The 13,710-nt window shown below is 39.1% G+C and overlaps 2 protein-coding genes across 2 annotated transcripts in view; both read right to left on the reverse strand.

The window, feature by feature from the left end:
• LOC108045354 overlaps positions 1-8,665 on the reverse strand; it is a 54,458-nt gene extending 45,793 nt beyond the window's left edge. Inside the window, 2 exon segments of the mRNA XM_017124661.2 lie at positions 8,057-8,226; positions 8,548-8,665. The gene's annotated coding sequence lies outside the window, so the exon portion shown is untranslated.
• A 90-nt stretch (positions 8,666-8,755) lies between these two features.
• On the reverse strand, positions 8,756-13,560 carry LOC108045359 (N-acetylneuraminate 9-O-acetyltransferase). Its single transcript, XM_017124666.1, has 3 exons — positions 13,076-13,560; positions 12,081-12,177; positions 8,756-11,988 (listed from the first exon to the last, which is right to left on the reverse strand). The coding sequence occupies exons 1-3, from the start codon at positions 13,335-13,337 to the stop codon at positions 9,756-9,758; spliced, it is 2,592 nt and encodes an 863-aa protein (XP_016980155.1). The 5' UTR covers positions 13,338-13,560; the 3' UTR covers positions 8,756-9,755.
• Positions 13,561-13,710: the final 150 nt, after the last annotated feature.

Consider the following 13,710-nt stretch of genomic DNA (forward strand, 5'->3'; position numbering starts at 1 on the left):
TATGAAGTAACACAGTGCGAGACATAAATATTTATACGCACAGACTGCCATTTGCACATATTGCCAAGAGAGAAGAACGACAGTTTGGAAAAAGTTTGCAAATTACATTCGTGTGTGGTGTGTAATATAGACACGATTTGAATGATTTTAAACGCATTAGCATATAAAATACATATGTTCCCCACGGCTCCCTCTCTCCTTCCCCCCTCGCCCTTACTTTCGTCGACAACATTTTTCGACTTTTCACAGGTCCAAAGAAGAAGCGTCAAGCAGAATGAATTTTCCGACAGCCATCCTCAACACAAACATTCTGGCAGACAGACACAAGTGAGGTGCGGGCATACATATGCCGAAACAATATAAACTTATATATATAAGCACACAGGGAAAAACAGTCACTTTGAATTTATTTCGGTGAAGTAGCCAATAGAGAACGAAATTCCCAAATTTTGTGATTTGTATCATTAAGTGGTAGACAAAAGGGAAAATTCTCCTCTTCTAAATATCATGATATAAATCAAAAGTTATACAAATCGAACCATTCTCATACGAAGTAAGTAACCATTAAATTGTGGCAAAAGGTAGGCAATATATTGTGTTTCTTGTTTAATTAAAAATAAAGGTTTCTGCTCAGGGAAAAAGGGGCTTAAAGTGTTTCGTGTTTTTCCATTCCTATGATTCCTGTGTAAACGTATGAAAATTCTGCATGTCTTGTGTACTTTTTCATATGCGAACGTGAGTAATTTATCATTTTGCCAGTGGGCGAGGACTTTTAATACGATTGCAAAGCTACCAAAAAAACAGAAGGAAAAATAAGACTGTTTGCCACTGTTTTTCATTTTCCTTTAAGGTACCATTTCTTGCCGAGAATGCAGTTGCAGCAGCCACTTAAATCTGAGTTGTTTATTGATTTACTTGCCGTTTTTTTGACAATGATTTTTCCGATTTTTGTTTACTTTTCCCTAGCACTTTTGATTTGAAATGTAATCCTCTTGGCGTTGTAGTGCTTAAAAGTAGCCTAGGGATACATTTAAATTTCACAGAACTAAAGATAAATGTATTACCGACTGACTTCTAATCCAGTCTTACGTTTGAGATACGAATGAGTCACTTCTTAATATAAATATTTCCGTAATCAGTTCAGCCATTCAATTAGAATCGTTATCGCCTACGATAGTCTCTTAATAAACTTCAATCAGATTGATCGTTTTATCGCTCGCTTTTATGAGCTCACCCAAAAAAAAAAATAAAAACCCAAAGCCCCCCGAAAAAAAACAGACAAACAAACTCGGCTGAAGGAGACCTTCATGCTTTATGACCATGTGATATGTACCTATCCGCGAATCCCCATTCGCCCTCCATTGTTTCCACATTTTGTTTTCGGGTGAAAAAAGTTAAGCGCCTTTTGTGGGTCAATCGGCGGAAAAGACTCTTTGGAATTTGGTTGGGAATTCAGGAACGAAGGAAATTCTGGAGGAGATTATCGAACATCTCCATTTCGCGGAATAGCATACGAGCTACAAATCTTGTTACCTCGGATTTTGTGTTCAATTTTTGCACACAAAAAAAAAATAGTTAGTTAATCATATCATAATCATAAAACACCCTATAACTCACAGAACAATATTCAACCGATATTGATTGCTGAAAATTTAAATAGCTATAACAAAGGGGAATAAATAATGTTACCAATATATATGTCCGCCGCTCAAATTGCAATAAATAAACTGGGAAAAAACCGAATAAAATGTGAACGCTTAAATCACATAAAGATAAAAGGAGGGAAACGGAAATCAGTGGAAGGATAAAGCATTCCGTGGGAAAACAGAGAGGGAAAGTGAAAGCGTTAGCGTAACTGGACATCAGAAACGCAAAACAAACAAAGATGGCCCGAACCGACCAACAACAACACGAACTCCAGAACCAAATAAACCAAATATATAATACAATATACATAGAATATATGTATTTAAACAATAGAAAAAAAACCGACGACAACAACAAGAGGCCGCGCCGTCGGCATCAACAACAGCTTTTAAATTTCAGTTATAAATAATGAAAAACCAACAAACAAACGGCAAACAAGCAAAATGGATGGCGAAATAAAAAAAAAGACAGCGCCAAACTGGGTAAAAAATATGAAATTAACTGCATGCGACTCAAGTGAATACCAAAATATAATTAAAAATGGAATATGTATTGAAATAACCACAACAAGTGTATAACAAGATGAACCGATAGCACATAGAGCTAATGCTTCAATGTCAATGGAAAATACCAAACGAAAAAACAAAGGAAATGGACGGAATTTGTAATAAAAGGTGAACCAATAGATTTTGGGAGTAAATGATTTTCTATTTATATTAAGGATTTGCGGGGCAATGAGTTTTCTAAATGAGAACTTATGTAGCTCCCTAAACTCTAGTGCAATTTGTAAAGTTTTATTTGGAAATACTTTTAAGTGGTATTCTAAAAAACAAAGATGTGTTTAGAAGAAGAAAACAAGATCGCAGAGCTAGAGGTCCTTAAGATTTGTTCAATACATCTTCAAAGGCTACAACCAAATACACTTTTACAAACCACATTCGAAGTGAAATCATAAATAAGTTGGGCCGACTAAAAGCCACTTCCCCTTAGTTTTGTTTTTATTCGCAATGTCGTTTTCACAAAGACCAGGACATCTGACAACGAAATCGGTAGTAGAAGCGGAGTGGGGAAAATTAAATTAACAGGCCCAGCAATTTCGAAACGGGCCCACTTTCCTCTCACCCATCTACCAGATTTTTTGCCCCTCTGCCATCAAAATATTTGTATATATTAGGGGGAAGCAACAAAGAAAATATGTGGAACAAAACGCCAAAGGACATGGCCGGCATTTTTGATTTTGTTTACATTTGGCATTTTTCATATTTTCTTCGTTTTTCTCTGCTTTGAGTTTCCCGCGGCAAATGACAGCGACCGAGAAAACAAAAGTGTAGCATACATTAGAGGGTCTGGAGTGCCAGTATATCCAAAAGTGGGTGGATATATACAAAGTTGAAACTAAACACTTCAAAGGCAGGGAACTCCAGAAATGCATTTGCAAATTTGAAAATCAAAATACTATTTACATGTTAATGGGGTTGCAATTACAGAAATATTTTTCAATCTGATTAAAACTAAGTTGAGAATTCTAATTGCATAAAACAACAGTGCAAAATAATATTAGCTTCTAAGGAGTTTTTTAAAAAATTGCATAATCCTAATAACTATTAACTATAATAAGAAGGGGGAACTGGAGGTCTTCAAATAAACAAATAACTTTCAAACGAAACTACTAACTTGGCTCAGGGAAACTTGAACATTACAAACCAATTCCCAGGCGAAAAGCAACAATCAAATTCATATGATTCTGCCAACAGAAGCAAAACGAAAACAACGAGTCCAAGTCCCTGAAAAGTAAACTCGTGACAAACAAGAAGAAAGCGAAAAGGGCGCCAAGGAAAATGGGGCGGAGGATGGGGACAAAGGGAGGCCACCAGGCAGATGTTACCCTCTTAGCGAAATGTAAGGACACCGATGTCCTCGGGCACCAAACTGTGTATGCGACTGTGCACAGATAAAAACTACAGGATCATAGTTCACAAGTCAAATTATACTGGAGAATGTTTAGGAATCTGAGTTTGGATTGGATTTCCATTGGAAAAATATCGACATATCAATATCTTTTTACTGAAATTTATGCAATATATTGATTTTCAGTTTTAATACCTACATCGACAAACAATCACATTCACAAATTCCGAATTATATACATTTTTGTGAAATATGTAGAAATCGAAGTAGAAATTTATTCCATTATTAATAACGACATTTTATCGAAGTTATATCCGGAATTTTTGTTCATATTTTAATATATATAATACTCAAAATCGAAGTTTTACAAAATAAAGAAATAATGATAACTAAGTCCCGTTTTCGAAACTTCTTAATTTTGCTGAACTTGGATTTTAAGTTATATATTAGATTATGTCTGCTGACCCTTTGACTCGAGGGAGTCCCGAATTTGAAAGGTTTATTTGCGCAGTGTATGGTGTGGGTATAGAATGTAAGGGTAGAAAAGACCAAATTGTAGGCAAAGACGTGAGTTGTCTAAGCGTCTGTCTGGCACAATCAAAACAAGAAGCCGTCAACCGGGCCAACGCAATTCTAATTAACTGCCAGATACACAAGGACACTCGCACATCCAAGTGGGAATGGATGGTGGATTGGGTGGCCTTTCGCTCGAGTCTGCGTTTTTAATCCACAAATTAAATCGAAACCTCGAAGATCCAGAAAACAAAGGGCCCAACTAGCGAACGGTGTGCGAAGGGTATCCTAAGTACTTCGGTTAACTAATGCGCAGTGAAAGGCATTAAGGAGCAAGCTTTCTTTAAGTGTCCGTTTTACTTTCACCCGCGCGAATGGCAGTGTGTGTACCTTTGCATCTATGTGTCTCGCTCGTGTACTGTACATTAATTGTAATCGCAATAGCATGTTGTAATTGCGAATGACATAAGTAAGAGCTACAGAGCGATGATAATGATAATGATAATGATAACAACGATAACAACAGAAACAACGAAAGCAACAACACAGCAATGGCAGTGCCAACAACTTAATGACAACAGAATTGAATTTGAGTTCACTGGTCCAAAAGCTTCTCACCTGCTATTTGTGATGTCCTTAGATCACATGCTCTGTTCGGCTCTGAGCCTTCATGTTGAATATATTTGGCTTCAGGTCCTCAGATATCAAAGTCATCTTTTAGCCTACATCGGTTTAACTTCGGCACAAGATCGCGGACTAAGTGTCTTTAAACGGCAGATTTTACAATGTTCGATTTCGATTTTTTCGATTAATGATCGTCTTAATTTGATTGGCTTTTATAGTTTGTATTTGTATTGAGTTTAGATTTAAATTCGATTTGGGTTGTGTTCGTTTTGGGATCTCTTTTACGGGTGTCTTCAAGTAGGCATTTTAATAATGCCAGTTGATTGTAGTATGGATATCTTCGATTAGTTATCGATTAAAGTAAATTCGATAGTTCTCATCGATTAATTCGATATTCAGGTTTTAAGTTTAGGCTTTCATATAGCTTTGGATTAATGGTGAAGTACCTTAATCTATGTCTTCAATAAACGATCGTCTCAATTTTGTTGTTATTATCTTGACTTTTACTCCGACAATTCAGAATTGCGCTTGTTTTTCTTTCTTAATCGAAGCAGTTCAATCAAATATCGGGTTATCAGTTTGATCTGAAATCGTTCGCTGTAGTATCGGTCAAGTATTGGATGCATTTCTAAGCTCTTTTTAGATTTCACATTTATTTCAATAATATTGTAAGATAAATGTAAATTAATAATTACATTTATATAGTAATTATCTTAAGTACTGCTTTTTGGTTTTTCTTTCAGCGTATTTTCAATAGCTTTCCTCAAATGTTTTTTTTTTAGATTAATTGGTTATATGTGATCGTGTACAAGTAAATTGGATTTGGTGTGCCTTTTCAATACTCTTGATCATTCGATTTGTCAAAAATTTTGATCTTAATTTTTAGACAGTGATCGTGTTTAATTTGATTGTATTTTTTTAGGGATCTTCTTGGATCGATTTTTACTTAAAACAATTATATATTTATAGTTTTCCTTGAATAAGTTTTAATAAAGTTTGAATAAAGATTTTGCAGACTTAACTTAGAATATATTGTTTTGAGATTAAATATGATATTCACACCAATAATTTGATTAATTCTGTGATAAGATATAATATATACTTGCTAATAGATTAAAATGTCAATTCAGAGGATGGTAGGATCAAATTCTGATCTTAAATTTGATAGCCAAAGACTTTGGTTAATTTCGACGTCGATATCCAAAATTTTGATTCAATTTTTATGATTTGCACTTAGTATTTTCGTGAGTACATATGTTTTAACTGATATGTGAACTGCAGCCACAGGAAAAAACATGAAAAAAAGATATTAACAATTTCAATTTGATTGAAGCACACACTTAAAAAAACATTTCGGTCTAGGCACTGAAAACGTTTCCTTGACACTTAAAACACAGCCAAAAAAAGTAAAACTCTTCAAAAACCCCAGCAGTCACACTTTTTTATCACCGATTTTGTAATTCAAATTTATAATTTTAAAACTTTGTACTGATTTTTTGGCGCCTAACTGATTAGTTTGGCGCCCAACAGATTGGGTGGTGGGGCTGCTGTGGCTTGTGATTGTCCTGTGGGAGTGCCAACGAACCGTTTCCAAACACTTTCGGCCGATGACTGGGAGCCACCGCCGACGAGCGCCTTAATTTAAACCTTTCGCCCTCGGCTTTTGCCCGACGAGCTACAGTCATGAACAAATTAATAAGGACACTGTGAAACATCCCTGAAAAAAACCAGAAAATTACTATTCTGAAAAAAGTTGATAGTATCTTCATTTTTTTAAACTTATTAATGCTTTCACTTTCTAAATCGAAAGTGAAATATCCAATTGCAATGATAAAAATAAAGAGAGAATCAGAAAACAAAAAATAAATAAAAGTTAAATTGTTTTACCTTCTTATTATTATTATTGTATTAAAATCTGTTAAGAAAATGTATGGTTTTGGTGGCCTTTTTTTAAATTGTATTCCTGCACGGAGATACGGTTTAAATACAGACGTCCCTATAATTTTTCACATAACTGTATAAATCGAAAAATCCCGAGTCCAGACGACTCGGAAAAGCTTTGGCAGCTCCCACTCAAAAGCGTTTTTTTTGCGGCTTACTGACCTGGTTCGCGGCCAGGAAAAGCGATAGCTTCCATGAATCCGTGTGTGGGCGAAAAAGCGGTGGAAAAGCCACTTGTTGACGCCAGCCGAAAGCTTTCCATTTGCCAACCGAAGCCCGAAGTTGTTCGCTTTATTCGCTTTTAACACAAACAAATACAAAAATTAATTTGAATGCAGATTTTTAGGTTTTTACAGCACACGCATTTTAAGACATACCATTGTATAATCGGGCTTCAGTTAGGAAAGTAATGGTCTTAGAAGTGCAGGTTTTGGGTCATTTTCCTGTAAACCGGTCCAGAAAATGTAAAAAAAAATCGATCCAAAATTACAAACCAAAGTTTAAATGCAGATTTTTAGGTTATTAGCACACGATCCTTTTAAGACATACCATTTTAAAATCGGACTTCAGTTAAAAAAGTTATGGACTTAGAAGTGCAGGTTTTGGGTTACTTTTTGGCAAAGCCGTTTTTCGGAAATCTGGAAAGGGTAACCATCATGAAAATGTGAAGAAAATCGATCCAAAATTGCAAACCAAAGTTTGAATGCAGATTTTTAGGTAATTAGCACACGATCCTTTTAAGATATACCATTTTAAAATCGGACTTCAGTTAGAAAAGTTATGGACTTAGAAGTGCAGGTTTTGGGTCACTTTTTGGCAAAGCCGTTTTTCGGCAATTTGGAAAGGGTTAACCATCATCAAAATGTGATGAAAATCGATCCAAAATTACAAACCAAAGTTTGAATGCAGATTTGTAGGTAATTAGCACACGATCCATTTAAGATATACCATTTTGAAATCGGACTTCGGGTAGAAAAGTTATGGACTTAGAAGTGTAGGTTTTGGGTCATTTTTTGGCAAAGCCGTTTTTCGGAAATTTGGAAAGGGTAACCATCATCAAAATGTGAAGAAAATCGATCCAAAATTACAAACCAAAGCTTGAATGCAGATTTTCAGGTAATACGCACACGATCCATTTAAGATATACCATTTTGAAATCGGACTTCGGGTAGAAAAGTTATGGACTTAGAAGTGTAGGTTTTGGGTCACTTTTTGGCAAAGCCGTAAATTGGGAAAGGGGTTATTCGATTAATTGACGTTAGAATATTGCCGAATACATACCGTACGGCGTTTCTCTTGAGACAAGTCCTAAAACCTAAAAACCCAAATCCTTTTCCAATTAAGCGGGACAAGTTCTGTTTGTGATGTGAATTAAGCTCTTCATTAACTGGGAGTGTGTCTGCTTATGTATGCAAATATGTACCTTTGAAGGCGCGTGGAACTGCCGCAGTTTCAATCCTACTGCTCCTACCCTCCCTTTTCCTTATCCACTTTCACACATCCTGAGGGGAATCCACTCTTTTTACTTTCAGGAGTTGAATGAATGTTTTTTGTGAATGAGAAGTATACACCGCCATCACCGGCGCTTTTACACTGAAACAAATATTAAGTGAAAAAAAGATAAACATGAAATGTAAGACGATTATTAAGAGCCACCACCTTAAAGTCATTTAAAATTATCGGACATAAGAAGGAATAACTATTCGAGCTTTTGAATTAATCATGATATTTTAATTATAAAACACTGTATATTTTTTAAAACAAACTTGTTAGCATTAATGATTTATAGCTCTTACTATTTACTTGAATGACATTTAATATAATTAAGTGGATCACCTATCCCTTATAAAATGTATAAGACTTTAAGTACGTCTTTCAGATTTATTTTGGATCTAGGCACTATATATGACTTACCGGTCGATAATTTTTCTCGGTGCAGCTTAGACTAGGTTTGCAGGTTGTATGCAACATGTCAATTAGCGCAATCCCTGCACCGTGGCCGCGTTTGAGGATGCCCAGTTCAGTGGCCGCCAGTCCAAAGTTGGTACTTTTTTTTTGCAAAAGTGTGTTATAAATTTGCCAGACAATGGCTTCCGCCAACAGTGGCTAACAGTGTGTCAAATAAGTATATATCCATTGCTTTATTCTCTTGCTTTATACATACATTTGGTTTGCCGCTGCTTGAGTTTGAGTGAGTGTGTTTGGGTGAGTTGTTAAGTAATTTGTGCAAAATTTGATTAAAGCTAAGTTAACCCTATATATTTATTTATATGTGTAGTGTTTGTATATTTATAGTTTAATGTGTGCATACAGTGCGTTTCAGAACCATAAGAATGTTGAGCGGTTAAGTTAAGGCCATGTTTCCCTTAACAAAGTTGCCTAACAAAAATACAAAGAATATTCGGGAGCTATCATCTTATAAATTAAATCGAATTGAGGTACCTAAGTCTCGAGTAAGGTCAATGAACTAGGGCAGATTTGAATTTTTTTTAAATACATATTAGTAAAACTTTTAAGTTCTTATTAAATTTGAATGTATAAATTAAATTATGTAAGGATTAGGATCCGTTAGCAAATGCGCTATAGCAAATGGCAATATTGATTAAATTAAGTTTTAGTTCTCGTTTCGAGACTTAGTTACAAATATCTTCTTATAGCTATGATACGCACTATACAAGCTAGGGCGGTTCGATTTTATTAGATGCAGATAGAGTATTTGGTAATGAAAAGTAAACAATTAATAAACAAAATTAACTAACAGTAACAAATGTAACAATTGTCTTGTCTAGATATATTGCTCTATGGACGTGTTAAGAAAAACAATTATATTAGGGTGTATAATTTAAAAAGAACTGCAAGATGTTTGCATCAACATGTGGTTTTCTTTGCGAAAAATGAATGCAAATATTAGAACTATGGTCTTAATGTTATAATATCTTTTAGAAAGAATGGAGATATTGCAAAAGGATTTAAAAACTTTGGGCTTGCATAAAAACCGATCCACCCTGAGTTGCACACTTGTGTTCGCACTTATTTATTCAAGCCGAATGGGCTGCTATCTATCGAATACTTTGGGGTCACTACCTGGGCGGCAATTGGATTGCGGATCGCTCAGGACCGGATCAGAACATGCCGTCCGAGCGGGCAACGGGTATGAGTACGATGAGAAATATGACGAAGTTGCGCATGACCAGACGCCAGTCGCTGGGCACGGCATACGGCAGCAGGATTTGGGTGAGGCGGTGCACCTCGTGCGAGGCGCACACAAAGATGAACGACGTGATGATCATGTTGAGCGTGGGAAAGCCGGGCAGCAGGACCAAAACACCGTGTCGATCGGCAGCCAGCCAAATGTGATACTGGCAGACGAATAGCTCCAGCGAGATGCGGCCAAACCATGCGAAGAACGCCGAGTACCGAGTGCGCAGGATGCCCGAGATGTTCCTGAGGACCACATAGCCGACGATCGGGATGAACAGGATGTACGAGTGGATCTCCTCGCAGTTCTGCACGTTGCGGCAGAGGAACGAGAACGAGGTGTACACACCAACGCCCAGCAGTGCCAGCAGGGTCACCGATATGGAGGTTCTCCTCGAAAACAGATTCCCATGGTTGTTGTCATCGAACACATTGTACTTTTGCGCGATGTGGAAACAGGCGGCATATATCATGCCAAAGGCCACAGTATACCGGTCCAGTTTCCACTGATGCCACCACTCGTGCAGGTCATCGTCCGTCGTCACGAACAGTGCTTTCCACGGACGCGTCACGAAGATCCGCTCGAAAAACACCTCCGACATGAAGAGCACCGTGATGCCGCCCAGACAGCCAATGCACTTGCACACCAAATACAGATAGTGCAGCGGGTTGGCGTCCACCGAGGCGGAGGAAATGCGTGGCGGCAACGCCAGCACAAAGTAGACAACGCACAGCCAGAATGAGAGTAGTGGCACAAAGTAGTAGAACTGATACGGCCGGTTCATGCAGAAGCACAGCAGCACACTGAGGAAGTTCGCGCGGAACATGGCCTGGAAGAACCGCACAAACAGGGATCCATTGCCGCCCGTCTGCCACAGGTGCGTGAAGTGCGTGTAGCCGGTGAGAAAGAAATAGCCGGAGATCAGCAGCTTGATGTGCATGTGAATGGGCAGCACTCGCTGTGCTCCGGTCATATAGTATATTAGCACCACCAGCAGTATCCAGCCACGCAGCTCGTCCGTTTGATCTCGATTCAGCACTTTGGTGAACCGCGAGTCCTCCGTGAAGAACAGACCCAACGCGAAGACGTAGCCCACGGGTATCCAGAAGCTGAACTCCGAGTAGTATTTGTTTTCCTTCATAAAGAAGTTGGTGCGATCGCAGAGGTAGAAATAGGCCAGAATAAGGCCAAGCAGTGATAGCGCCACCATAGGTGTGCCATAGTCGGTTATCAGGGCGGATAAGGCATTACTAGGTGCTCCTCCTCTGGCGCCCTCATGAGATTGCTGCTGGTGCTGCTGCTGCTGCTGCAATGGCACATACAAAGTCTGACCACGCAGGTGGAGCAGCCATCTGCGCAGGCACATGCCGCACACGAGGGTCATGCAGACGCCAAAGAGGGCATATGCCACTATTTGCAGCGTGGTGTGCGGTTCGGAGCTGCTGCAGCAGGTGCCATCATTGTAGTTCATATAGTCATTGCAGTACATGTTCCACAGTAGCTGAACCTCCAGCCGCTGGCCATGGGCGCACAGTTGATGGCCATCCACGGCGTTGTCCAGCAGGCCATTGGCTATGTGCCAGGCGGATTCCCAAACGCTTGCCTCCGTGTAACGGAAAACACCCCTGGCCACATGGTTTAGTCGATCGATGTGTTCGTTCTGCAGTAGCTTCCAATTCGAAGGCAATTTCTCCTCGTCCACGCGATCGGCTAGCTTCCAGAGGACCCGTGACGTTTGCGCCACCAGGCGATGGAAAGGAGCCACCAGCAGGGTGAGATTGGCGGCGTATTGCCGCAGCACATCGTCGGTGGTGTTGCCGGCGAGCAAGCCGGCATAGGTGAGACCCACCACATACACGGAGGACAACTGCTTTTCGGCCTCCAGACGGTACAGATGTTCCACCAGCGTTGGACTCACCTCCTCCGCCCGAATGTACTGGGCCAGCATGTGCAGTTTCTTGTCCTCGAAGCGGGCAGAGCCATCCGCCACCGAGGCGTTGTTATCCTCCTCATCGGGCACCTCATCCGCGGCCAATGGCAGACGCAGTTGCTCCACAAATCGCTCGTAGAGCAGCCGAATACTCTCGTCGCCAATGAAAACAAAATTGTTCTTGTTGTCAAAGAAGGCGAGGTAACGCAGACAGCGCCTAGTATCGCTGTAAATAATACAAATTTCGGTTAGGGTGAGTCATTAATTGGGAACTGGGTTATGGGTTATCTCCGCGGGCACGGTATGTTGATTACTCACGTGAGGGAGTACTTGTGCACCATGCAACCGTACGGCTGCCACTCGTTGTCGCCCTTGAAACGGCCCTTGGACAGCAGCCACTGGCAGGAGTCACTCCCTGCGAGAGTACGGGAAAACGAAATAAATCAATATTGGTAAGGGAGTGAGTATGAACATGTTCCGATTATCTAGTTTGTTTAATTTACCTATCTACTATCTATCACTACTTGCAATCATTTTATGGAGTAATTGGGCTGTTAGTTCCAATTTAAAAACAACCTGGAATATCTTTAAAGAGGGTTTATATGAGTTTAATGTGCGTGTCTATACAAACATAAAGGAACAAGACTTTCATTAAGCTAGTAAGATCTCTACAAAGATGAATTTTATAATTTATACCATTTGAAATGATTATCTATACAAAAGAGATAATTTAGATAGATACTTATATACGTCATTCGTTCAAGTTTTGTTTGTTTATCTCCGCTGACTCATCCATTTTATGACAACTATAAAACATAGTCTATATAAGCCTGCTTTTAAGAAATAAAAGATAACTAAAGCGTTTAAGGTAACTATCTAACCAAAACAGAAGTCTCAGCTTATGTTATGATTTAAAACGTTAAAGAAACTTTTTGGTTTTAATACACAATATCAAATTAAAGTTTTTATAATTAGTATAGGATAATTTTGGTCAACTTATATTAATACTTAGAACAGGGGGCAATGTATAGTAGGAGTTTAAAGCGATCTATTATCAATCATAAAATACAAGAAATCGAATATGGTATTAATTTAAACTAAGTATGACTCTAATTTATAAGATGTGTTTAATATTTTATTATAACCCCGGTGCTCATGAGATTACAAACACCAAAATACTTATGATTCACCCGAAAATCTTAACGAACCAAATGGAAACTAAGTATTCCTCTGATTGATCTGGGATATAGTAGCAGAATCGGATAAATATGATCTCGAGTGTATATAGTGGACACTTTTGATATTAGACCCACCGTAGTTCCAGTTGAGCAGGCCGTGGTATACGATGAATCCGAGGACCAGGAGTAGGGCCACCTTTTTGGCATTGGTCACATTCAGTTGCTCCATGAATATATCCGCCTTGGTGGGCATTCGTTGTCCACCGGCGGCGCCTCCAATGCAAATTCCACCGAGCTCGGGACTGGGGGCTCCATTTCCAGAAGATCCTGGTGTTCCAGGTGCACCTGCTCCTCCTCCATTTCCTCCATTTCCACCGCGCAATTCGCGTAGCTCCATAATTTATAAGCCTCCTCCTCAACTTCTGCCGATGATTTGGCCTATAATATTACAGGTAATTTGGCCAGTTGCATGAGCATGGTCTTGACCCAGTTTCACTTGTTCCTTGGACAGTGTCTTCTCCTTCTTTGCCTATCTATATCGCTTGTATCTTTAATTTGTAATATTTTTTTAGTGAAGCAAAGGCTCTTGCTTCGCCGGCCGATAGGCAACCGCCGTCTATCGCCCGCCGCCTCCACCGCACGTCTATCGACTATCGGCGAGCAGCTGGTGTCGACGTCTCTGGTTGAATAGCTAAAACCGCGATTTAAATAATTAACCGCGTTCAGCGGATCAACATGATCAGAATATATGCTTCGGAAAAATGAAGAAA

Source organism: Drosophila rhopaloa, unplaced genomic scaffold (genome assembly GCF_018152115.1).
Source record: "Drosophila rhopaloa isolate 14029-0021.01 unplaced genomic scaffold, ASM1815211v1 contig_3, whole genome shotgun sequence".
In the NCBI taxonomy this organism is placed as follows: Eukaryota; Metazoa; Arthropoda; class Insecta; order Diptera; family Drosophilidae; genus Drosophila; species Drosophila rhopaloa.